This window comes from Scomber scombrus, chromosome 3, assembly GCF_963691925.1.
Source record: "Scomber scombrus chromosome 3, fScoSco1.1, whole genome shotgun sequence".
NCBI lineage: Eukaryota > Metazoa > Chordata > Actinopteri > Scombriformes > Scombridae > Scomber > Scomber scombrus.
The window spans coordinates 20,015,045-20,042,069 of record NC_084972.1 but is presented as its reverse complement, the minus strand read 5'-3'; the positions used below and the strand labels follow the sequence as shown (position 1 = coordinate 20,042,069).

General features: G+C 37.3%; 3 protein-coding genes across 6 annotated transcripts; 1 reads left to right on the top strand and 2 right to left on the bottom strand.

Annotated features, from left to right (window-relative positions):
- Positions 1-1,598: 1,598 nt before the first annotated feature.
- si:ch211-161c3.5 (uncharacterized protein C3orf18 homolog) lies at positions 1,599-4,439 on the bottom strand. The gene is made up of 4 exons (XM_062416255.1): positions 4,172-4,439; positions 3,906-3,931; positions 3,578-3,707; positions 1,599-2,165 (listed from the first exon to the last, which is right to left on the bottom strand). The coding sequence occupies exons 1-4, from the start codon at positions 4,430-4,432 to the stop codon at positions 2,085-2,087; spliced, it is 498 nt and encodes a 165-aa protein (XP_062272239.1). The 5' UTR covers positions 4,433-4,439; the 3' UTR covers positions 1,599-2,084.
- Positions 4,440-6,465: 2,026 nt separating this feature from the next.
- On the bottom strand, positions 6,466-14,036 carry LOC134006173 (calglandulin-like). Its single transcript, XM_062445262.1, has 6 exons — positions 13,891-14,036; positions 13,761-13,809; positions 9,392-9,566; positions 7,243-7,387; positions 6,943-7,043; positions 6,466-6,509 (listed from the first exon to the last, which is right to left on the bottom strand). Exons 1-6 carry the CDS (start codon positions 14,034-14,036, stop codon positions 6,466-6,468), a joined length of 660 nt encoding a protein of 219 aa, XP_062301246.1.
- gnb1b (guanine nucleotide binding protein (G protein), beta polypeptide 1b) lies at positions 13,962-26,468 on the top strand. Of its 4 annotated transcripts, none has more exons than XM_062415838.1 (11): positions 13,962-14,130; positions 19,327-19,435; positions 19,591-19,629; positions 20,494-20,600; positions 20,873-20,936; positions 21,816-21,978; positions 22,527-22,593; positions 22,714-22,915; positions 23,047-23,263; positions 23,412-23,527; positions 24,724-26,468. In XM_062415838.1, exons 2-10 carry the CDS (start codon positions 19,379-19,381, stop codon positions 23,516-23,518), a joined length of 1,023 nt encoding a protein of 340 aa, XP_062271822.1. In that variant the 5' UTR covers positions 13,962-14,130; positions 19,327-19,378; the 3' UTR covers positions 23,519-23,527; positions 24,724-26,468. The 4 variants fall into 4 exon arrangements, with proteins under 4 accessions (XP_062271822.1, XP_062271823.1, XP_062271821.1 ...); XM_062415839.1 differs by lacking the exon at positions 13,962-14,130 and adding an exon at positions 14,283-14,392; XM_062415837.1 differs by lacking the exon at positions 13,962-14,130 and adding an exon at positions 14,283-14,457.
- The last annotated feature ends 557 nt before the right edge of the window (positions 26,469-27,025 follow it).

Sequence of the window (27,025 nt, the reverse complement as noted above, 5' to 3'; positions counted from 1 at the left end):
ATCATCTGGCTGTGGCCCACCTGTGTGGAGTTTGCATGTTCTCCCTGTGCCTCTGTGGGTTCTTTCCGGGTACTCTGACTTCCAAAAGCATGCAAGTTAGTTTAATTGGTGATTCTAAATTGCCTGTAGATATGAATGGTTGTCGTCTCTCTACTACAGTATATATTAGCCCTTTGATTGACATGGCGGCCTGTCCAGGGTGTACCCTGACTCTGACCTGTGTCAGCTGAGATTGGTTCCAGCTTCATCACCAGTGGCAAAGATGGATGGATGATATAATCATAAGTAATCATAATTAGCAATGTATATGCAAATATATTTCATTTCAGAAGTTTAACTATTTTATAGCAAAGTGGGAAACATCTTCTGTAAAGTCCATTCTCAGTGTTTGTACACTGGAGGCTTCACGTTTCCACATCATACTTGTGTTTGTTGAGTTTTGGACCAGGATTGGCTTCCAAACTAGTTGTGATGTCACAAATCAAATCAAATTCCCGATGAGCACAGATAAATGTTGTACTTTCAGCAGATGAGTGTGAAAACAGCTTTCTAGTGTCAAACTCTGCACATAGATCGTTGTGCACAGTGAAGCTTATACATTCAACTGTAGGAAAAAGAAGAAACACATTTTTGAGTGTGTGGTGTGTGGGGGTGGGGGACCGACAGCCTCAAGCCATTATTGCAAATGCTTCAAAGATTCAGTCCCACTTGCGTGGTAGGCATTAAGTAATCCAACATGAACTACACATCACTTATGACTTGAATATATATCACTGATGATATGCTGTGTCTCAATACTTTCATGTATTTCAGCATTGTTGACTAAATTGCTGCCAGAACATCTTAATTCATTCACAAGAAGGTATGTTTTCTTGTTTAACTGCATTGACTTACTTTTTTTTTTTGCCCTCTGGACTACCTCTGAAAACAAACAAGCCTGGGTCATCTCTGAGGAAATGTTTGGTTCATTGTATCTAACCTACTCAGAACTGCAGGCGATCTGGATCTGGTCCGTGTAATGTAGAAGGCTTGCAGGGGTTGAGCTCCCTTAAGAAATCTTGAAATAACTGTCAAACTAGTACTGTTGTAGTCCACTCATCTCATCTCACTACATCCATGTCACTGCAGTGAATGGTAGTCAGCCTGAAGGGTGCCTCTTAATTTAACTACAGCTGAGTCAATGTTTGTTCTTTTACATGAGCTGTCTGGATATTTACTCTCTATATGGGGACGACGTTGTTCTGTGATCTTACTGATAGTGATGTAGTTACATGCAGTACTTGATCCATTTTCAACTATTGAGAAGTTGAACTGTAACTTGAGAAATCATCTTTTATGCCTTAACACCATTTTGTAGTTATGTTATTGATGTGTCCTCATCCACTTCATTAATACAACTCACCAACCTGTGATATATATTTTGTTATGATTCTTTACCATGTGATTTGTGTTATTCTGCTTCTTTATCGCTTATCAATAAAATATCACACATATCAACTCTCCTCTGTAGATTTGTACAACAAAACACCACTTTTTTTCAAATAAGTTTAAATAGTTTTAATGTATACAGACTGGAACAATCCTTCATTGCTCAATAAAGAAGAAACCAGATGGAAGGAGACAGTTCACTTAAGGATGCTCAAACATCCAGTGTTCACGCTGGTCAGAGACGTAAGATCACACAAGTAGTATAACACAAATTTACACTCTTATCAAACATGGAAGAAGATAAGGAAGCTCTAAGGAACTTCACTGACAAGTTATCAGACATTTTAACAGTAACAATGACAGGACATGATTTTAAGAAAAGTGCATCACACTGTATTTGTGCGGCAAATGATAACAGTGCAAGATCATATGTGATGCTTCCCATTATTTTCCCTTATCATACATGCACCCAAACTTTTTTTCATATTTTGAAAAACATTGTCATTTCACATACTATGTCGTAGTAATAAAATCAATAACCGAAGCTCCAGTTGTTCCCAAAAACAGTTCTTTGTTTTCCTTCCTGAGCGACATACGGTATCTTAATGGAGGCAGTGGCCCCCCGCAAACAGAAATCAACTAATGGAAGAGCGCCGTTAAGCATTGAGAGCTTTGGCTACATCTGTGAAGACCAGACGACTGGGCCTCTGCGTGGTCCCCTGGGAGGTTGTGAGAGTCTGCAGAGGAGAGATAAAACTGTTAGTGACGTGAAGTAATAACCATAGTAATAACAGCTAGTCATCCCGGTGTAATAACTTTCTGTTTTGTTCATTTCTAGACCATCTAAACAGCTAAATCAATACTTCATTGACTATTAAAAATGTGATTGATTATTGAAACCAGAGAAAATGTGTTAGTACCAGAGGCCACATGTATACAACCAAAGGGGATGATTGAATGTATATAGAGAAAAAATGTAAATAAGGGTGTGACAAAAAAAACTCAACTACCACTTTAGATAGTGTAGGTAGATATAGAGCTGGAGTTTTCAAATGCGTCTCTGTGTCTTCATCAACAAGTAAGTGGAGTTTATTCAGTTGTAATAAATTTGGTTCACTTGTCATAATGTGTGAGGTACAGTTGATAGCTCAGGAAAAAAGTTATAAAGTGAAGCTTGAGCTGAATTATTGTTCCCAAAGTCAATAATGCTTCAAACTTCCACACTCAATAAAACCGGGGAGTGTGATAGCCACAGCCTACGTTCATATTTGAAACACATGAACGTAAAACACATTAATACTGTATAAAACACACACAAGAAATAATAATATTTTTCTTTATCCCTTTGTACTTGTCACCATATCCCCTCAACTGGAGGTCTTAAAGGTGTGATGGTGTATGTAGTACACACATATTACATTAGATTTTTTTAAATGAGCACAAAAGGTGGTATTTTGCACACTTTTTGTGCTCATGTATTATTTATACAAACAGCCCCTAGAATCTACTGTATGATGTAAAATAATGTAAGTTGGGAGTACAAGGAAAGGATGATAAAGATATCACAGATGTAGGTTAAAAGATAAAGACTTTGAGTGTATTGGTGTCTGTCGTATCTGTGCTTGTAAGTTGTTACCGATTGGTTAATATGAAGCAATACGTTTTTAGTGTCCAAAATCAATTACAAACTACTCTTTGTTTGAGATATTATAATATTGATAGCGTGAAAAAATAGGAGTATATGTGGGAAAAAGAGGGTTAGAAAGATGGTTCAAAAGACGCACAATGATACTTTACCATGTTTGCCTTTTACCATTATGCCATTGTCAAAACTTAAAAGAAATAAAAGAAAATAGAAGTAAATTATGACAGGAAAAAAAAAAGTTTTGCAGATAATAATAAACTTTGACAGCGTAGATCAGCAGCCTAAAATACAGTACAGTAATATGGCAAAAAAAGAGACCTCATTAAAATGGACAGACATTTAAATCTACAGCAAACACATCAACATAAAACTTACACAAGCCACAGTAACTTTTGCAACACACCCAGCAGGTGCAACATTGTCAGTGAGATAAATGGTTCAATAAGGGAGGATATAGAAAAAAACCCCCTCTGTACACTTTTTACCAGACTTTCTCTGGCCTACCTTGGCATTGGGACCAGAGAGGCTGCCATCCCGGCCGTGGTCCAGTAGTTCCTGTTCCAGCAGGTCATCTTGTTCTTCGGCCGGGTCAAAGTTGTACATAGGCATGAGCTGGTGCCTCAGCTTCTCCAACCTGCATGACAAGAGGTTTAAAAGTGAGAAATTGTTTGTTGACATCATCAGTCACAGTCCTATGAACACTGTATTTTGTGTTAAACTGAGGAAAATGACCTGAACAGAAACAATGAAGCAGAGTCCAATCAACAGTATTGTAAAACAGGGATTTATACCTTGTTGTAAGATCACCAATTACATTTTTTTAAAAACATACCGCTTCCGTTTCCGAATATACAGCATCTAAGATGGAGAAAGATGAAAATGAGAAGTTGTGTTATCAATAGAAAGAACTTATCTAAACTTTAATTTACAAAATAAAACAGATTAATTAATAATAAATAATATAACAATATAACATGATAGAGGATACAGAATCCAACAAAGCTCTCACAGTACTTTCACCTTCCAGCTCATGCAGAGAAAATATATTTCTACTGAGTCAAATGCAATTTTAGAGAGAATACTGGAATGATATCTTACTATTGCCACTGCCAAGCCGATGACAGTGATGATGCCAAAGGGTACGAGTACCATTCCCATTCCCGAGCCCTCGATCACTGCCTCCGGAAATGTGGTAGCGTTGAAGCTGGTCTCGTTTGTTGTTATAGTAACAGTCATTAACGTTGTCCTTGAGGTGACATTGTCTTTGGCGCTGGTGCCCGTCGAGAGGAAGGGGATTGTGGTGGTTGTGGCAGTTGTGGAGAGAAAACTTGCAGTTGTCTTTGCTGCAGTTACAGCCATGGTCAGGCGTAACTGTTTCAACTGAAGGGTGTATTTTGAATCTTTGTAAAGATGTTGCTACGTCTCTTAGTTTCTAGTATGTCTCATAGTTGACACAGGTGTCTACCCTCTGGCCTGGGGTCTGCTGAGGCATTGAAGATGCTTTGGCCATGTGCCCTGAAGAATAAAAAACAAAGCAAAAATATTATATGATTTATAAAGGCCTGATTTTTAACCATAATATGATGTTATAGGACAAAAATCTATGTAGAAAGTATGATCAAAAAAGGTGAGGGGATTCTTTAACTACAGAACCTGTCTGGCATTCTTCTACTGATGATTTGCTAAAATCTTTGTTTAAGAAACTTCAAGATTTCAGTGTTTGCACACCCTCGATTTCATTCAAACCCTGACTGATTGTGCCAGCGGGGTTGTGGTAGGTGTTTTGGGCAGGATGTGGGTAGACAAGGCACAGGAGGAAAGTGGCATAACAAACTTGATAAAATACAGAGGAATACTAACCACTCCAACTGTAACATGCAGTGTGAGGAAATGTGTTGGCAGTGTGTTCAAACATCAAAATTAAACTTACACCCCCGCACACACACACACACACACACACACACACACACACACACAGGTTCCATAAATACCCACTACATCCAAGTCTTGTATAGCTCCCACCCACACATAAACTGTACACATCCCATCAGAGCAAAGAGCAATTTATCCTGAGTTCTAAAATGTGAATATAACATGGATTACTCTCATGTTTGCGTTCAGGTTATATGGTGACACAGGAGGGCGGTGAAAATAGACATATGATCCATTCCTCTCTCCTTAGTGCATCCTGTCTGCTTGTGCTTTTAATGAGGAACATGTGCAGCTGAAGCAAACAACCAATGAAAACCAACGGCTGGATTCAGTCATTGCTGTTGTCCATTTAACAATCCCTGCACTACACAAAGGTAGAGCATGCAACATTTCACAGGGTCATCTTTGCCTGAATCATTAAATGGACTTATTAATGCTGTGTGTTACTCATACATAACATGTTATTTTTAGTCAAGATGCACTGTAACTCAGCTGTTCTGTGCAAACAGCTGAGCTACTAATCCTGCCAACGTGACCACGTCCTACTGCATGTGTCCTCTCAGATTAGAGATGCATACGTACCTTAACATATAACATGCATGAGTTCAGAGGTGAGCTGCGGCAGGCCGGAGCTAGCTAGAGAGGGGAAAATTTCATTGGAAGAGGCAACATTTCCTCCAATGTCTGCCCCTCCTCCTCCTCCTCCTCCTCCTCCTCTGCTTCTCCCTTTAGCAATGCAGGTACTGCACACGCTGTTTACATTGAAAAAACAGCCATGTTCTCTGAAGATGGACTCCACACACCAAGCAACCCTATCCCGGCAGGCAGCCTCCAAGAGATCCCCTTCCTGTTCTCCGATTGCCTCCCAGGATTTACTCTCCCCGTCTTGCCCTTTCTTGTATTTCACACAACAGAGGGTGCTCTAGGGATGCTGCAAACAGAGATCAGTGCGGCAAGCTCCCTCCCCCTTCACCCTGCAATTGGTCTAATGGCTTCAAGATGATAGATGCAGTTGGCTCCCTCAGCTGTCCATTTGGCTTTGCAGAGATGAGAATGGGATTTAATGGCTCTGCACACACCAGATGCTGTCAGGCCCATGTGAATGACTGCATCCGGGTGGCAGGTCTGAGGAAATTAACCCTATAATGTCTTTTTTTCTAAACCACAATGACCTGAATTCACTGCTTGTGTGTTTCTAAGCAAACATACAAACAGGGAAAAAATCACTAGTAAATCACTTTTATAGATTTTTTACTTTAATGTGAAGGCTTTGTAGAGTTATTCACAAGACACACAGATATGCGATTGCACGTACACTCAGTAGTTCAATCATGCTGAAAACTAAAAAGACAGTTTTCCTGTTTTATAATCATGTGTCATTGGATAAAATATAGTGATTTGGCAAAATCAGCAAAATGTCCACAAGGTTTAAAGGTAGAGCAGTTTCTTTCATTGAGTCTTCAGCTCATTTTGAACAAGTTTCCAGTCATCATGGCCACAAATTCTGAAAAAGTTAAAATAAAAATAATATCATATATTATAATATTATAATATCATATAGAATATATCTTTATTCCCATATTTTCTAATTTTAGTTGTTTTTTTTCTTGTAGCAGAATTGTTGTTCATTAAACAACAACAAAATCCTTTCCAATAAACAATAGGGTTAGGTGAGTTGTGGAGTCTTTTTTTTTTTTTTTAAAGGACACCTTATATCAAATTTGTAGAAACGTAATGGATTTATCTTTACTTATTTATATGGACAACCGAAAAGATTAAAAAGTAAGAATTTATACAAAAAGAAGTTATAGTGTAAATATCAAAATGTGAACCATGACAACTATCTTCCACTAACATTAAATATACATTTTCAAGCGAAGAAAAGTAGTTTTACAGTGGTTGTGGCCTTTAATTTAGAACGTGACAGTAACAGATACCTTCATAATCGATGGTTCCATCTCCGTCTTTATCTGCCTCCTTCATCATCTGCTCTGCCTCAATCTCATTAAGCGGTTCCCCTGCGTTCATTAGTACATATCTGAAAATGAATAGTAAGCATAAAGGAACCATTTAAAGTGTGAGTAATACAAAAAGTTTTAATAGTGTTAATCATTTATTATATATTGATTTGTTAATGTCTCAGTGTCCAATGGGTCAACATAAGGGCTGATAAAGAATTTCCTTATTTATAGAGGAAAAGTTAATGTTTGTCTTTTTCTCGGAAACATTATTCTTACTTGAGTGTGTTCCAGTCGATATATCCTTTGGCCTCTTTGTCAAATACTTTAAAGGCAGCTCTGAGTTCAGCATCCTGGTTCTTGGTTCTTTCGTGGTACAACGCCATTAGACCCAGAAAGCTATCACAGTTAAATATTCCCTTTCCTGAAATGTCACAAAAGTAATCAATACAAACAAAACAATATTATCAGCGCAGTTAATTTCGTTAATTAGAGAGTTGGACAGACAGACAGATACACTGTGGACAGACAGATAAATAAATATAGACAGATTGTACACAGAGGAGAAAAATAATACCTTCAAGAGGATGTGATCTTTATATGCTGTGAAATGAAAGACAATCCAGGACAACACATCGCCCTTTCATGATAAGCATCTAACAATAATTAACTACAATTATCTGCATCCTGTCATAGTGTTTTTCAGAAAAACGTGTCTTTATTTCCAGAATTTTCTTGGAAAAAGTTTATTTTAGAAAGACAAATTGATGAGTGATATTTTAGCATCTTCCGTTTTCCAGGAAGGTGCTTTGCAAATATGGTAAACCAAAACATTTCAGTTTAATTTTTAAAGGTCCTTGATTCTTGCGTTTGGATGAAAACATGTATGTATATACAGCTGAGACCAAAATATTTTAAAATGTAATTGTAACAAACTCAGCATTAGCCACAATGTACTCTAAAACAAACATTCATAAAACTTTGCAGTATATCTTTGATTTCCAAAAAAAGTTTGTTCTTTCAGTTCAGTTCAGTTCAGAGAGAGGAATAGGAAACAAGAAGGGAAATTGCTAAATATGTTAGCTATTTTAAAGGGAACTTGAGTTGACATGAAATGTAGATTTATATCAGAGAAAGTCCATTTAAAAGAGATCCACTTTATCAGTCAGCAGAAGGCAGAAAAGTATGGTGCAGAAATTCAGTACTTTGCTTTGAACATAATGAAGCCCATGTTCAACTTATATTAGAGATACAGTTCTCAATTATTTTCTTTTATGTTCTCAATTCAGTTCTTTTATGTTATTTTTCTGCTTTTTAAATATCAATTCACAGTTAAAGCAGGAAATTATTTGTTATGGCTAGGGCACTAAACTTTTGGATTGTGCTAAAATTGAGGAAAAATAGCAAATTTAGATGAGAGAAGAATTGATATCAACAACATCTCTATTAAATAAAGCAAGTTAAAGTGGTCATATCAACTGTGTCCATCTGTCCAATTGCAGGATGTTTAATTTCTTATCTTCTAATGTAATTCATGGTAAATTCAAATCATGACGTGTACATGTTTCCGTGTAGCCAGGGGTTGCACCAACATTAGTCTTTTTATAGTATGGAAGCCACTTTACACAAATCACACATAGTGAAACACTGCCACCTAGTGATAAATGTGGATACTTGCAATAAACAGAACAGACTACTGCAGTGTTAGATAATGTTATTGTTTTTATAATGAAATTTAGAAGGTGTATTTCCCCTAAAAAGTTACACGTTCTACTTTATGGATCCTAAATTTGAATGGATTTGCAATTAAATTCTGAACTCAATCAACTGCAACGACTACTTCCAAATACGTCAAAATTAATTTGATTTTAGACAAATCTATTTTATCAATCTACCAGCACTTAAGATTATGGTGATTGCCAACTCTGGCTAATGTAAATGGCCAGAGTTATTACAGAACATAATTCAGCACTTTAATTTTTTTATTGGTTTGGGCTGTACTTGAAACAGATAAAGCTTCTACTTCATCCTCCCGTGCAGCTGAGAATACATGCAAAGCATTGCTTAAAGACATCTTAAAGATGCTGCGCATGCATGTAAATAGAACCATTTTGCATTATTACACAGTCAAATGCACCATCATCACTATGGCTGTTTAACAGTCTATACACTGTCAATACATTTCACAAAGGTAGAACATATAGCAGGTATACATACTAAAGTTGTAATTTAGGTTTTATGCTGTCACAGGTGTGATAGGTAAGAACATAATTGTTAATAATAACTGTTACATGTTAAAACCTAATCAATGATTCAAAAAGTCAAATAGCTGATTTTTATGAATAACCATTGTTATGATTTTAGGTAAATTATTTTAAGATAATTTGTTTATTGACTTCTATAGTGTTGGGTGCGAGCTTATATTCACCCTCTTTGTCCACATCTTTGGCCATTTGGCTGAACTCTCTCTTTGTAGGATTGATTCCCATTAAACTCATCAGCCTCTCCAATTCCTGAGTCTTCACATCTCCGTTCCCCTCCTCATCAAACATCTCAAAAACTCCTTTATACTCTGTGATCTGCTCTTGTGTTAACTTGCTCACCTGGAAAAAATGAAGGTGGTTTATTAATTAGGAAGTTGCAGAATTTGATATTAGAGGTTAGAAGGAATTATTAAAGCTTCTAAAATGACTTTGTGTTTAGCTAAATAGTGGTAATTAGATATATTATACAAAGTTATTCCTTAGGTCAAGTCAAAAGGTACTCACCATTTTTTCTGGTAATACAAACACAGTTGAGGACAAGTAGTGTTTGCACTGACGAGTTATAAAATGAAAGGATGTCTTAGTCTCATCATAACTACACTTTTAATGCCCTTTCCCCAGAGTTTAGGAGTGCTTGCTTCAAGACCTTTTATGGCACTTAAAGGATGGACTTACTAAACACCCACGAGGAATATTTGGATACTATTTTCAACCAAGAAATTGTACATGCCATATTGGGAAATATATAATATATATAATATAGTTTGGTAAACTTGTTATTAGTTTAAAAACACACACACATTAGTTTTGAAGTAAGGATGCAGAAAATGCTGAAGATAAGATAAAATATGTAAACAATAAAATGCATTTTCTGTGACCTCATCATCACATGTCCCACTTATGGGAACTGCAATTAGCTGTCTGTGAACCATTAGCAGGTGTTTGTGCAGCCCCCTGTGACTCTTGTGCGAGCTGACAACCAAATAAGGAGGCACTTATCTAGACAAAGTTATTTCCAACATGGCAATAGGAACATTAAGAATTTTACAATTGTCAGCCAAAGGGAAGTGCTAAGAATCTCTGTACACCACATGGCTCCACTGATCCTCTGTGTACTCATCGAGTTTGAATGGAGATACCAAGAACACCAAAAATAGATAATTGTTGACAATTACATAAATAAAAAATAATATAATTTAATTACAATTCTATATTCCAGTTTTGCACAATCATGATGAAAACTAATATTCGTAACCCTTACATACTGTTCATATTCTCATCCTTCATAGTATGGAGCGGGTCATTTTCGACTCAACTCAAGTTTCCCTTTAGAGTGGAGAGTAGAGAGAGTGTTTTCTTTAGGTTTGTCACTATTCACTTATAGAGAAAATACTGTAACAATAACACTGTATTATGATCTCATGTTATCTAAAACAGGAGAACAAAAGAGAGTAAGATAAGAGTAATTATTTCGATTCTACTGAAAGTGAAGGATGCAACAACATTTTTGAATGGTATGTTTCATTATAACCATTAAAACCATCAATCAACACTTCTCATGAACCACATGCCCTACTTTTCTGTCAGTTGCACACAAACAACTCTGCATTGAGTGTATTAGTCATAACACAAAACAACTAACTGGTCAGCAAATTTCAAACAAACAAAACTGAAGAGAAAAAAATCATCTTCATCAGTCATTTTTGTTGTTGTGTTGAAGTTGCATCTCCCTCTCTTTTGTCACCTTGTGGAAATGGGAATGTGGGACTGCAGGTTGATCAGGGCAAGGTCTGGGCTACTGTGCTGCTGTGGCTGGTGTGTGGGGAAGGTGGTGTTACCTTTGCATGAGAGAAATTAGAGATCTTTCCTCCGTTTTCTCTACATTGTCCGCTTCTTCTAATACGTTCTTTTCAACTTACTGTCTCAGTTTTTAAACTTGGAATATCAGATCAACCAGATAACTCCCTCCACACCACCAAATCGGTGAACTAGGGACTCTGGTACTAGATGTCTTATGAAAGTTGTCCTCTTAGTGTGTAGGGAGGGCTATACTGGGCAACCACTATGTTGGTTGCTTGGGATTCAATCGGTTTGATTTGTTACTTACTTTGTATAGACTTGTCTGCAGGTGCAGATGCTCACCAAAGTGGGAACCCTGGTAAATGTAGCAGTATGGTGGTAACACAGGCAGTCCTCATTACATATCAACACCCCCCTTGAGCTCTTTCCCCACTGTCCCAATGATAGAAATACACAGACATACATATTTATAGTTTCACTGTTTACAGATCCCCTACAGCACTTTTGCCTTGATTTGAGCCCCTCTAGTGACTTTCAAACCCCTATGAATAAATACGGGTAAAATTTGACCTGGAACACCCTTTATATACAAATATTTATAACCATGTATATTCTAGGCCACTTTAGGAAAAGTCATAAAGTTCCAGGATTAAAGAAGGACATTTATTTGTGTCTACAAAGCAATATTTTATATGATCATGCAAAGCAATGTGGAAATGTGTTTTTCTTCCTGCTTCTTCATCTTTACAACCCAATTAATTTGCATGTCATGGTTGAATGGTAATATCAGAATTCTGTTGACAAGCCATGATAAAGATAACGTGATAATCAGACAGAACTGTCTGAACATTTTACTTCATTTGGGCAGTCTTCGTTTTACCTACACTGTGAAGAATATAGATCAACCTTGTAGAAGAGGGTGGCCAAAAAATTAACATACCTTTAAAAGATAGCCAAATTACAGCTGAAATTGGCTAGAATATATTTGTGGACTTGGGGGAAAAAAAACAAGTAAGGAAAACTGCAACAAACAGAAGAGGATGGGCTAACCAGGTAAAGGTTGGACACAAATTAGAGGTGTGGTTGAAGTGTGGCCCCACTTTTGAACATAAGTTAACTTTTGTTATTGATCATGGGGGTTCATTCTTGACCGTAGAAACTTTTATTCTTTTGATCAGCACAAGTTAGTGGAAAATGTATTTTATGTTTAATTATTTTTCACGTCACTCACCTGTAAGGATTTATGAGTTAGTAGTAGAGTTTCAACCATGTGGATATTACTTGTAACCAATAATGCGTGTGGTATGTTGTGCATCTTTATTTGTTTGATTTATTTGTTCAGACTGTGACAACATATTTCCACCTTAAGGATAATTGCATCTGTCTAACCAGCAAACTATATATTAAATAAAAGTTAGTGTGTAGCACAAAGATATTTTTTGTGCATCTGAGGTGAAGGGATGTTTAACTGTGACAGTTTCCTGGAAATGTGTCTGAACATCCAATAACTAAAAGCAGTGTAGGACCCTAAATGCAGTTTGTGTTTGATTTATTAGTATGTAATAATTTAAGTTCATATAAAACAGCAGATTTAAAAGATTAAAAGGAATATTTTGCATTTCATTTGTTGATGTATTTGTAGTTCATATTTGCATAAAGGTAAAAATGTAACAGTTCAAATGTATGTGGAAAATTAAATTGATTGATTTGTAACATTTGTTAAAAGATCCTCATTATTGTTGCTTTCTAGTAACAAGTAACCATGCTCTTTTAGAGAAGATTACAGGAGGAGGGGCTGTGGTTAGTCAGGGATGTGGAAAATGGTGCCACACAGTTTTTTTACCTTTTAAATATTTGTTATCTTTTGTATCAGTTACAACTGTGTAGGACAATTGCTCTGTATCATTTTTTTGTTTCAAGTAAACCTTTAAAAGTTATCAAGTCATCCTGTGGATTTTGTTGGATATGGATACTAAAGGGGAATTGTTAGAGCGTCAACCTACGGCTTCATTCACGGAAAACCTACAAATCCCTCAGAAATCTCTTTGTATATCTTGCAGCTTACGTACTGTGAAACACTAAACACAGACAAAAAAAATTACTGTTGAAAATACTAAAAAGCATTTAAAAGAGGTTGAAACAATAATTTCAATCACATCAGAGACAACCAAGTGTAGCCTATAATACTTTGCACGTTTGTAAAAACAACTTTCTCTTGGTGCTTCTTTAGTCTCTATCTTTTAACATCATGTTGGAAATAAATGTTTTCACTTTAACATGTAATCCTTTGGATTTTTCTGTCTGATTTCCCATAAGTAAAATCAACAACCAAGGTTTCATTCACAGAAAACATACAAGCAGAAATCTCTCTTTATATTTCTTGCATATTATCTATTGTGAAACACTAAACACTGACAACAAAATGTACTGTTGAAAATACTGAATTTTAAAAAAGCATTTAAGAGAAGAGGTTGGAACAATTATTTCAATTAGCCTACACCAGAAGACAACCAAATGTAGCCTATAAATACTGTGCACATTTGTAAAAACAACTTTCTTTAGTCTCTATCTTTTAACATCATGTTGGAAATATTTTTTTCACTTTAACATGTAATCATTTAGATTGTTCTGTCTGATAATCCATAAGTAAAATCAACTTTATTTCCTAACCAGCTAAATGTTATTGCCTATTAGGCTATTAGATGGAGCTCTGCTGAAATCCCCACTTCCTACTTCAGAAGCCGAGTTGGGGCCTGGCTGCCGACTCAGCCGTGCAGTTAGACTGGGGTCACATTCAAACACAACAAAAACATGTTCTCCGTGCTTTCAATCCACTCATACATATACACAATCATTTTTTTACCAAATGTGAAGTGCTAAACATTGCCCAAAGTGAATGATAGCAGCAGCATCTCCAGCTGTAAAGAAGAGACACCAATCGACGGCTGTCCTCCCTAGCTGCTGCAGCGTGGGGTTTCCCAGCGCCGACTGCAGGGTCACCGCGCCCATCTCGTCGTTCGATGGCCGGGCGAGAGTGTAACTACGGAAAGGGCAGATGTTAAGCTTGGCAAAAGGGAGACAGTAGGCCGTCTTGTTGAATGAGGTATAGTGACTTTATAGATTAGCCTTTTAGTGTGCCTGGGCAGTGTCTCCAGTACAAAGCTGGTGGGTGTGATCCCCCCCCCTCCTCCTCCTCCTCCTCCCCCTCCCCCTTCCCCTTCTCCACTCCTCCCCTCTCCGGTTGGTTGACTGAGCTCCGTAGCTGTAGCCTGCGTTCGGGAAGGGCTGCTCCTCGGAAAACTAACGCTAGCAGGCTAGCTAGTTAGTGAGCTAGCGCTTGGTGCTCGTTGATGCGTGGATCGGAGGTATACGCCGTCTTGTTGTTTTCCAGTCAATGCCAAAACGCAAAAACAAACGCAAATTAAACCAGGTAAGGTGAAATAAAGCAACGGTCATGCTGCTTTCACATTTTTTTCCCACAACAATCGTTAATACCATTAGCTGATGAATTGTTGGCGGAATTGAACTGCCCGGGGGTGGGGTAGCTGCTGTTAGCTAACCTTAAGTTAAGGCTATTAAAAAAAAAAAAAAAAAAGCAACGATAAATGTCCGCAGCGGTGGATAAGCAGATGCTACTAAACTTATATCCGCGGCTCATGTATTAAGTCAGTGGAGTTAAGTACATTTCTGTTACAAAGCTTGTGTCTGCCGTGGAAAGTAAGGTTAGTATTGGCCGGTGAGGCTGAGTGTCAGCGGCGGCCCAGCGGAGGGGTTTGTCGGCCTAACAAGAACACGGGTACTTGGAGTACTGGGCAAGTTTACACCCAGAAAGGTATGGGGTAATTGTGGTGATATTTTTTTAAACTCATTTGAAGCCTGCTAGTGTTGGTTTGCGTTGGTTAGTGTCAGTGTTACATGTAAAGATGTAGCTGTCAGTGGATGATGACAGACTGGGCTGGGCTGAGCTGAACAATAAACGTCCCGTAAACAAATTAACCACAAATATTGGTTATTGGCGGTGGAAGAAGAATCAGCAGCATCATCGGTTAACTTAAACATCGCCTCCTGTGTGTATATATAACAGTTGTACTTTAATAAGGGGAGTTGTTGTTGCCGTGTTAACACCCTTTTTTTTCTCTTTTTTTTTTTTTTTAAACAAGCCGAACTAATAAGTTAGCATATTACTCCCTCTGCAACGAGACGGCCGCGCCGTTGCACCGCCTTTAGTCGGTAATGTTAAGATACTGTCTATACTGAGCTAACAGGCAGATGTGCGGCGATTGATCGTAGATGATCTCCTACTTTATGGAAAACAACCAGAATCTGTTTTTGCATTTGTTGCTCATTGAAGTCAAACAGGCCATCGCCGCCCGACCTTGCAGTTTCTACACAGGCTCGGCTCCACCGCTGGATTAGAGATTGAAATAAATATACACCGGTACGTCGTAATGAAATCAACTGGGCACTGTCTGTTTTAACGAGATTGGTAGTATGTGAGTAAGTGGATTTCTGGAGGCCGAACAACCAGCAAGTTTCTCGGTTTACCCCACTCTGTTGGCTTAAAAGCTAAATACATAGCACTCCATGTAATTGCGGAAGAGCAGCTGAGTGTACCCTGAAGTGGCTGTGGTTACGTTATTTTGCATTAGATGCTATTAGCTATTTGTTTCATCTGTTATGAAATCCAGCGGGTCTGAGGCTGGATTGTCTTCGCTTGTAAATAGGACATTCTTAAATCATAAGTGTAATCGCTACTAATAAAGTGACTGAGTACACTGCTTTCTGGTATATTAGCTCTGCCCTGCCTGCAGGCCTACACTTAAAAGCCTGCTAGCAAGCTAACTAGCGGACAGCAGTCTGCAAGATGGCGTTTAGCTGCATCTTCTCAGATTTCCATCAGTGCAAGTCATATTGTCATTACATTGAGTAGCGGTCAGTAAATGAAGGAATTTGATTACATTAGTCTGACATTAATTTTCTAATACTTACTATTCTGCAACATTAAGGGGCACATTTTATCTTGTAAAATGTGTGTAGTCTCTGTAGACCAGCCTTCTAAACAAATTAGTGAAACTAACTGAGTAAACCAGCTATCCCGCAGCCATTCAAATACAATGCAAACTGTGATACTGTTGTAGGCAAATCACAGAAGTGCACTTTGTTAACTATCAGTACACTGCACACAGAGCTAGGTAAACCTGTGCACACAAATCACTTAAAACAATGTTCCTGCTATGGGCTTCTTGTCTTAAATATTTATGTGATACAGTAGATCAGTTTTTTCTCTTGTTACTTATAACCGTCCAAATTATATGATATATATGAGACAAACACACATTTTCTGAAAATTCAACTTAATCCTAGTTTATTAAAATTACATCAATACATTAAAAAAAAATAAATCCTACAGTATCTGATCATACTGGATATGTGGAAAAGATGGACTCTATTTGACTTGTGATATCCCCGACAATGAGTAAATCCAGGCACTTGCTTTAATCATGTTGTGTGTAGACGAATTAAGATTAAACTCATCCTTTTATGATTGGGGAAACATATTTCTAATGCCTGGGCTGGCTTTGCCAGCTGTTTATGATAGTGGACATGGATAGGATTAGAGAGCCGTTGACTGAGGATTTTGGCTTTTAGGCTTATAGAGTTGCTCAGTGATATTGCTGGTTATGGTCTTTTTCTATGATCCAGCTTAAGACCTGTGAGCTGACGTGCCCTTTTAAGAACAGATGTATACCTTCCTATTGCAGGAAAACACATTTTTAAACTTTAACTAGAAATTTTGGAGATGCATTAGACTTGAGAGAGTAGCAGGCACAGACTGCCCTGAAGGGACTTGAGAGCAGCCAGTGAGCTACAACTCCAGGCTGTTTGCCACTGCTCATTGTTTATCAAGCAGTCAGCTGACCCTGATCAGGCGCTTGGAAAGGAGAAGTGATGAGGCAGAGGAACTCCTTAACTTTAAGCATCCATAGATGTCAATAGGAAATAATATTTCTTAATGTGGAATATTTAAAACTCTGATCTATAGAATTACTCCTGGTTATCTCATTTTCTGGTTTAATGTTACAGTTTTAGACTTTGTTATAAAAATAGTAAAAAATGACACATTGCATCTTGTATTCATCTGATATTGGAGAGTTTGAGCGTTTTTCACTGAACATCATGTTCACTTGAACAACTATTTGAAGAGTCTTTCATTTAGACAGAAGACTTTCAGTTTTAACTCAGAAAACTTTTTCATCAATCATAACTGCAACTAAAAGTAAAATAATGACTTAATTATGAGTAGTAAGTCACTTAATCATTATTGAGACAATGTGCAAAAAATTGTACATAACTGCTTAAACCCAAATGAAAATGTGTTTAATACATTAATGTGTAAAACATTTATAATGTTAGAGTAAAACACACAAGACATTAATCATATGTTACTGTGGGCATTGGTAAACTTACTTATAGCACAGCGGTTATAACTTGATTTTCATTGTCTCACACCAAAATAATTTGTATCAATGTGAGAAAAGTGAAGAATGTTTTAAAATAGCAGTTCTATTTTCAGAGGTTTCAAGGTGAGAACAGCATTTTGCTGTCTCTTGATGATAATGCATTATAGTTGACACGTTTATTATAAGATTAATGAGTGTAAGAGGATAACCTATGTTAAAATGGTCAGCCAATCAGAGGGTCTATAGGATACTGTAGTCAGGTACAGAAGATTTTCACTCTTGTCCTGAAACCTACAGTAACATAGGCCTCAAGACTGAAATACACCAGGTAAGGTAACCAGGAAGGAAAGGTTGGTTAAAGTGAATGAGTTTGTATCTGCTAACTGTTAAATTTACACTGAATTTTAGTTTTTTAGTAACTTAGTTTATCAAGTGTATCATTTTTTTCATATCATAATGTAGAACTTTTAACTGTTAGATGTGTAATGTGAATTTCTGTTGTAGGGTTTGTTTTTGTTTTTTATAAAAGGGCCAGTTAGTCCCTCATAGAAGCTTGCATAGATTGTAGTTTTTAAGTGATACTTAATGTGTTTTCCTCCTTGTCGTCTTCCAGTGTCATGTTAGATATCACTTGACGGTTTCCTTTGAAAGGAAGTTTGTCTTTGTTTCGGGTTGATTCAGCAGAGTTTGTACTGTAACAGCACTGTAAGCCTTAAATAGTCCTAACTGGTGTCATTTTTGGTCAAAATTGCGTGCATATTGTTATTGTTTTCTGAATGTTGTTAGAGATGGCATTGTGTCTGCATGCACATTCTATTATTACTAGAAATGTGTTTCCTAATGTTCGACGCTCTTGAATAATTAATTGGATGAATCTGAGCTCAGGGTTATCGTTTTTCCAGGATGAATAGAGTTGGTGAGAGATCAGTGAGCATATTCACTAACTACTGACTTTATTTAAAGTAAGACAGTATACTGATTATTGGAAGTTCATATGGGGGTTGCTCGTGGTCTTGCTGCCACCATACTGTTGCTTTAAAAAAACTGCTTTTTATTGTCCGAAACGAGCGGACTTGGACACCAAGCAGTTAGATTTTCATATGCACAATATGCCGCAAACTTTAATGTTAAATTATTTTAATTAACGTAATTGAAACTGAATATTGACATTAATATGCTTTTACCATTTATTTTCTGTTTTGTTTTCGTAAATTCAGAAATCTTTGAAATCAGTTTTTACAGTCCTTGCAAATGGAGCTGGTGTGTTGAGGGCTTTTTGTGGCTTCCCTAAAATAACTGTCTCGAAATGACTTGAAAAAATTGTATTTGCTCTGATTAATGAGACTCGATGTAGTTTAAGGTATGTTTATTATATCTGGAGCATGCTACTCGACCATGACATGAGTTTTTTTAAAAAACATTTTATTAGATGAACTTTGAATGTGGCTCCAGGCTTTGTATTAATATAAGTGGCTTATTGATCACTTGGCTAAAATTCGGAGTATCCCAGGGATTGAGGTCAACAGGATAATGACTGCTTTTCGGATCATTGGAAAGTCATGCCTTAACAGGATTTGTCCGGCAATCTAAATTGTGTGTCAGGATTATGTTAGTGACATTGAGGTGGGGAAAGTAAGGGTGAACCATGAACTGTACATCTCCTATAACGTACGTAAACAATTTAGTCATTGAAACGTCAATTACGCTGACGATGAGTCTCTTCTACCAGCAACTCCTGGTTTGGGTTTGGACCCACTTCGCTTTACAAAACATGACCTTGAAATTAAAATGAAGATTTGTACGAACGATTAAAGTGGTTCTCTCTGTTCTTTTTTTAGATCAACAAGTGCCCCGGTAGCTGGAGAAAAGTAATTGAAAAAGCAGAATAAAATGAGTGAACTGGACCAGTTACGCCAAGAGGCAGAGCAGCTCAAAAATCAGATCAGAGTGAGTAACAAATTGTTTCTTTAAAAACACTTTCCCATATACCATCAGGTGTCGTTAAAAATGCCATTTACATGTTAGTTTTGTCCATGTTAGCCTGTAAATCAAACATAGATGGAGAAATTTTGCCCTAATGATTTGACTTTTTTTCTTTTCAGGATGCCAGGAAAGCATGTGCAGATGCCACATTATCACAGGTAACATTTAACAAAACAGTTTCTTAGTTTGAAAAGGGTTTGATTTGAAAAAACGGTAAATTTTGGCAGCTTATTTTATTTAGTTTAAGTTATAGTCTTTTCTCACAAATGAATGTTCGTTTATTAAAATTAGAAAAGACACTTCACTGATACTGACAAAAATGTAAGTCAAATTTTTTTCATGCATTGCCAAGCATTTTGAGGCTACAGCTGTCACAATCTTTGTTGTGTATAGTTACCATGGTTACAGGTGTTGTCATCTGTTGCGAGGTTAGTGGAAAAGGCACTGTGTACTTGTTCTCACACACACACACACACACACACACACACACACACACACACACACACACACACACACACATACACACACATATTGTCCACTTTGCTCTGCAGTAACTCAACAGACTGACTTTCCTCGGTGTATCCAGTAGTCATTTCCCAAATTTTGTCTGTTCGAATGGGAGCGTTGACCCGGCCATTCTCGCTAACCTAGCTTACACTGCTAACTGCGCTCTCCATTGCAGAGCAGCGGATCATTGAGAAGCTGGATTCACTCACTTGTTCACTGAAGTAGAGTTCACTGTTTGAACAACTAAGAGGGAGATTTAGATGGTCGACTGCCGACATTTATTCTGGGCCTTACTCATTTCTTCTAATAGCAATACCAAAGATAGCCAACTGCAAGTAACTTTAATGTTACATTAGTCCGACCTTTTATAAATATCGGTAGGGTGGCTGCATGTTTTTGTTTTAGTTTCGTTTCTGCTGTGGAAAAAAATGTTGTCGACAAATATTCCTCACCGTAGTTTTTGTTGACACGATTAACACCGTCAGAAATGAACCAGAGTGTATGATGTTTTGCAGATCACAGCCAATATTGACCCCGTTGGACGAATCCAGATGCGTACAAGACGAACGCTGCGGGGTCACCTGGCTAAAATCTATGCCATGCATTGGGGAACAGATTCCAGGTATATATAATGCCTGAATATATGACTTATGGTGTATTTGTTAACATTGTTTTATTCAAAAGTGCGATGTAGCCTAACTAAAGCAGGGTAGTACGGATACTGTTAATACTCTTCAACTTGAAAACAGCTATTTGATGCTCTCAGTTTTTTCAGCAGTTTGGTCAACATCTTTATTCTTTAGTCCTTATTCTTCGTTTTTTCTAGATACAAATACATGTTGTTCAATGATTTTGATGTTGAGGTATAATACATTACTGCTCTCATTTTTGTAGGCTCTTGGTCAGTGCCTCTCAAGATGGCAAACTCATTATTTGGGACAGTTATACCACAAATAAGGTAAGTCATGCTTTTCAAGGTGGATTCATGTAGTAGTAGTTGAATCTGTATCATTCACAATCATTAAACAACTTGAATAGTAGTTTAGACTGCAGGTGAAGGCATCAGCCATCTACATGCAATTAAATTAAAAACTGGTTCAAAATATACATTGAGCTTAATACGAGGGGATACTGGGGGAATTAAAAGATTAAAGGGTCATCCTTCCAATGTATCGGTACACCTACTGAGAGGATTGCCGGCTAGATTGATGTCAGAATTGTATATCTGATACCTTAATGCATAAAAGTCCTCACAAAGAGAAACGCTGCTAGTTTCAGCCTTCGTTAAATTAGACTGCTGCATTTTGCTGTCTGGGAGTGGCACTAAGTAGCAGCTCATTGATTGAAATGTACTATCATGTTTCCATCACAATGGAAAAGATCCGGCCATGATTATACAGGATGTGTCTAATGCCCAAAAAGTACTTTCTGTGCTCTCTCGTTTCACTTGCGCTTGTTTCTTGGGTCATAGATGCTCCCCTTGGTGACCTGGCGTGGATGTCACTCTGATTTTAGCCTTGGGGGAAAAACAGCAGTCGGCCTCACAATAACAATTATTACATTAGAATTAGTTAGACCTTGAAATGTATATCAGACTCTAGTACCTACAGGTATGACGCTGGTCATATTGTGCATTCCCAAGTTAGAGTGGCATCCTGGTTTCAGAGAAATTATTTAGTGCTTAAAAGGAGTCATTTTACATTTTCACCAATAATTTTTTTTAAAAGAAGTTGCATTTCTTTCATTACCAGATTAGTAAAACTGGCTACTCTACCTTAATTTTCTTTGACAAAAATGAAGTGAATTAATATGTTTGTGTGTTTCACCTTTGTTTTAGGTTCATGCCATTCCACTTCGATCTTCCTGGGTCATGACTTGCGCATATGCACCATCAGGAAATTATGTGGCCTGTGGTGGTTTAGACAACATCTGCTCCATTTACAACCTGAAAACACGCGAGGGGAATGTACGTGTGAGCCGTGAGCTCGCTGGACATACAGGTATATGATTGACCTTTTTCATCTGTCACATCACTTAAGCAAATTACAGAACTGGTTTATATCATCACTTTGTATATTATTGCCTACAGCTATTAAAACATGAAGTTAAAACAATAGCATTGTAAAACCATTTTAAGGGAATTAGCAGATCATAGGTTAAACAGAATTTGAAAAACTGTATTCTTAAATGTTTTTTTCACAACATTTTTAGGACATTTGTACAGTTAGCAGTTTTTACATTTCATCCAATCTACCATGTATGATAATGAAGAGATTCAGAGCTTAGAGATGGAAAAGAAATTGATAAAGTCACCCGGAAAATGTACCTAGAAAATGCATGACTACCGTGGGCAATACAGCCGCTTATCTGAGCAAGATTGTGCTTAAAAAAACAATTAATACCAGCATCTGTAACTGGCAGCTTACTTATTTACTGTTATGAATGCTGATTATACTTATTTGTACAAATATTGGAGTGCACTACTAATTATATAACATGACATTTAATAACGTATTGGTAACTCAACTATTGATTCCTTCAATATCAGGATACCTGTCCTGTTGTCGCTTTCTTGATGACAACCAGATTGTTACAAGCTCTGGTGACACCACTTGGTGAGTAAAAAGATCGCCTACATAGAGATGCATCATTGGGTTATTATCAAATCAACATTTTAATGCAAAAACTAAGAAGTTAAGAGGAACAGCTGTCTTAATCCTGTGTTTTGTTTTTAGTGCACTTTGGGACATTGAGACTGGCCAGCAGACAACCACATTTGCTGGACACACAGGTGATGTCATGAGCCTGTCGTTGGCCCCTGACTCACGGTTATTCGTCTCTGGTGCTTGTGATGCCTCTGCTAAACTCTGGGACGTTCGAGAGGGCATGTGCAGACAGACATTTACTGGCCATGAGTCTGACATCAATGCCATCTGTGTAAGTTACTCAAAAAATCAAAACTGTAGCAAACTGAGTAGTTTGTTTGTTGAAATTGCACTTTGGTACGGATGACCTTTTTTGTGTATTCCTTTATCATGCGTTAATGATTTCTCTTCTGTAATTTTCAGTTCTTCCCTAATGGCAATGCCTTTGCCACGGGCTCTGATGATGCCACCTGCAGGCTGTTTGATCTGCGTGCTGATCAGGAATTAATGATCTACTCTCATGACAATATCATATGTGGCATCACCTCTGTTGCATTCTCAAAGAGTGGCCGTCTTCTTCTGGCGGGATATGATGACTTCAACTGTAATGTGTGGGACACACTAAAAGCTGACCGTGCTGGTGAGTAGTCGAATAACTGATCCCATTTCCACCATGTGGTTAATAATGAGATGTAAGATGGCTACACACAAATGATCAATATCATTAACCTGTTAGCTGTCTTCTTTTTAGTCCTGTTGACTAAAGTAAAACTGTGCTGCTCTTTTAGGTGTGTTGGCTGGACATGACAACCGTGTTAGCTGCCTGGGAGTTACTGATGATGGCATGGCAGTTGCAACAGGATCCTGGGACAGTTTTCTGAAGATCTGGAATTGAAGCCTGAAGGTTATAATTCTTTTTAATTGTTTCACATTTTCTTACATTCTCACCAAAGGCTATTCCTACCAAAACTTGTAGTTGCACTTTGCTCTTCTTTTTCCTGGCTGGAGTGGTCACCAGCGTGCTCTTGCACTACTTGTGTCCGCTTGTAGCTCAAAGAGTTGTGTGTCCAATGAAATGTCTTTCTGTTTATTAGTCTTTATTCGTGCTGCTAGCATTGAATTAATCTGGGCTTTCTCTTTTGACCAATGAAATCAACATTCTCCCCTCTACATTTTCAGTAGACTCTAGACAAACATCAGGAGGGTAGCTGCTTCTAGCATTTGATTAGCTGAATTCTTTTTTTTTTTTTTTAAACAAGATTTTGGGGATGGGCATTTCTTATGGGGCTTTTCCACTATACAGTTGTAGCACTACTCGTTTTTTTTTTTGCTTTTCCATTAGGGGTAGTACCTGGTACCTGGTACTTTTTTATTACCTGCTCTGGTGAGGTTCCAAGCGAGCCGAGCCGATACTAAAATGTGAGTCAACAGACTGCCGGCCACTGATTGGTCAGAGAGTCGTCACTGGAAGAGTCAATACACGACATCCCACACAAGAATCAAACCCAGCATTTTTAAACACCGGCAACAGCGTTACAGCAATTTGTTTCTCTTCTCTTGCTTTGCGTGTGACAAAAAGCCACAGACCAAGCATCAAGTACACCATTGCCTCGATTTCCTCCATTGTTTATGTGTTTGTGTCGTGTATAAAACGGAAGTCATGGCAGTTTCGCGCAGCCGTGCTATGACAACCCTGCCCACGTTGAGTAGGTACTATGAAGTAATGGAAAAGGTTGTTCCTGGTACCAAACAGAGTAGAGTCGAGCCGAGTAGTGCTAGAACTGTATAGTGGAAAAGCGCCATTAGTGGCCAATTGGTGCATCTCACATCATCATTTTCAGCCACTTAAAATTGACTGTTATCCCCCAGAGAAAGAAACTATACCACAACTTCACACGACTCACTTTGCAGCCTAGTTGTAGATATACATTAAACTGTAGCACCTTTCCTACGTTCTGAAGTCAATCTGTGTGACTGTGTAGCTTTTTGTTCAATCTGACTTTGCCCATTATGGTTTTAAATTTAAAAAGGTTAAATTAGTAAAACCGTAGATCAGTATAGATTTGTTAAATTCTAAATTTCAGTTTCTTTGTTTCCCAGATGTTCTTTTAACTCCAAAGTTGACTGGAAGACCATTACAACTTCAGAATGTTCACAGCATCTTCTTCAACACTGTTTAAACTGACTTGGACACCACAAAAAACGAAGGGAAACCAATGCCTTTCCTACACAAAGAAGAGCACAATTGTTTATCACCTAGTTAAGAAAGGATCTCCTGTGGTATCAAATCAGAAACTTGTGCATTCCTTCTTGGACCATTTTATGTTACCTTGAAAGAAAAAAAAAAAACAACACTATCATCCCATGCAAATGTGTGCGTCTTGAAAGCAAATGTTGGAGTGTAATTGTACAAATTATTTAACTTTTTTTTTTTTTTTTTTTTTTTTTTTTTTTTAAAGAATTCTATTCTGATGGTTTGTTATTCTTGATGGCTTTCTTTTTGTCATATTTCTTTAGTGGTTTTAAATATGTTTGAATTACAGCTTGTCTTTCTAATCCGGTCAAATCATATAAAGACAGATGAGAGAAAAACACGCAGAAGTAAAAAGCTTGGATCATATTACACGAGCAGCTTTCAAAATGTCCATGATGTATTTATATACTAGCTGTTTTTGTTTCATCACAGCCTTTGCACATGAAGAAGCTTTCTCCTCTCAACTAATACTATGTTAACTAACCAAGCACATGCTATAAGTTATGAATGCTCATTCCAGTACAAAAGGAGTTATTATGAGTAACTTAACCAGTTAACCCCTTAATTCTTGTACATGCCTTTTGGGTGGGAAGGGGTGGGGTTGCAAGGTAGGTGCTGAGATAATTGGGGTATGGCTGGATTTTATTATATGGATGGGGGGGCGGGGGGGAGATTGTGTTTAGTATCCACTTTGAGTGAAACACCTCACCTGACTAAATAGACACTTCCTTTGCTTGGGACTGCAGTTGCAACTCTGTGAATGAAATGTACAAATCAATGTCTGAAAATAATGGTCTGATGTTTTAAGTTAAGACATTTAATTTTGTCTGCCATGAGTTAATTTAGATGTGCATGCTGTAGACTTGCTTTCAATGGTGCAAAAATCCTAGATTTTTTTTCTTCCTTTTTTTGGTTTCTGAAAAGGAGAGTAACCTATTGATTGAACTTAATAGAAGCCAATTTTTTTTGGCTCAAACTCTGCATACATCATGTACTAATACTGGTAACGCTATGCACCAGAGTGAGCAAGAATGGAGAAAGACTTAATATTGACTGCGTACTTCATGTAAATTATGCTTACCAGTTCAATCGATGCCAATTTTTGTAATAATTATAACAATCATTGTGAGACTTCTATCCTTGACAAGTCCTTTCTCTCCTTCAAATCTTCACGCTCAATGGAACAAAAACATCCTCACAAACTGTCCATACTAAAACTTTTGTACATTTATTTTCCTTGGTCTTAAATTGAAAATCAGAGCATCTGAATGACAACATTTCACTGTATACAGAAGCACTTTTGTTAACGTTGTGACATATTTTCACTTTTCTTTTTTTTTTCTGCGATGATGTACAATAAATGTGATGTATTCGTGTGTGGCCACAAGTGAAAATGCAATTCAACTGAGATGGATTCCCTTTTCTCTTTCCATTAATATTATAGAGCTCTGCACCCTTATGTACCTTTTCACTTTTTGTATTTCATTTCAGTCTGTTGGTGTTCCACGGTGAGCTGGATGCAAGATAGATACTGTACTAAATTGTACTGTTATTGATTGGAAAATGTAATAAAAAGCTGTTTGAGATCGCTCTTGTTGTTGAGTTGAATCCAAAATGTTTTTAATGTATGATCGGCCGGTGTAGCCCCAACTTAACCTCTCAATCCTTTGAATGTGCTGTCTTTGTAGTCAATAGATGGTACCAGTTTACATTTTTTGATGTATGGTCGTTTAATTAATCTCTAGTCTATCTGAACAAAATATAGCAAACTCATCCATACTAGTAACTCCAATGTTTATAAAGATTAATTTGCTAGAGTTGGATTCTATGTATGCCTTAGCAACTCATACTTTACTATCATATAATTTGCAAGAAATTGTACCATTTTCACAACAAGCTGCACTTTAAAGTTTTTGTAGACAACAGTTAGGTATTTTAACTTAGATTTTCATTAAGGTACATTTGTTTCATCAGATTGTTCATAATTTAACTTTAAATTTTAAGATTCAGCCAATACAGATGCCTAGATATAACCCCTCATGGACCATTAAGTTTATAGAATCCTAAATCAAACAGTTTATTTACGGACGTTACACTGGACCACCCTGAAGTTTTAAACAGTCAGACTTAGCAGCACAGCAAAAACTG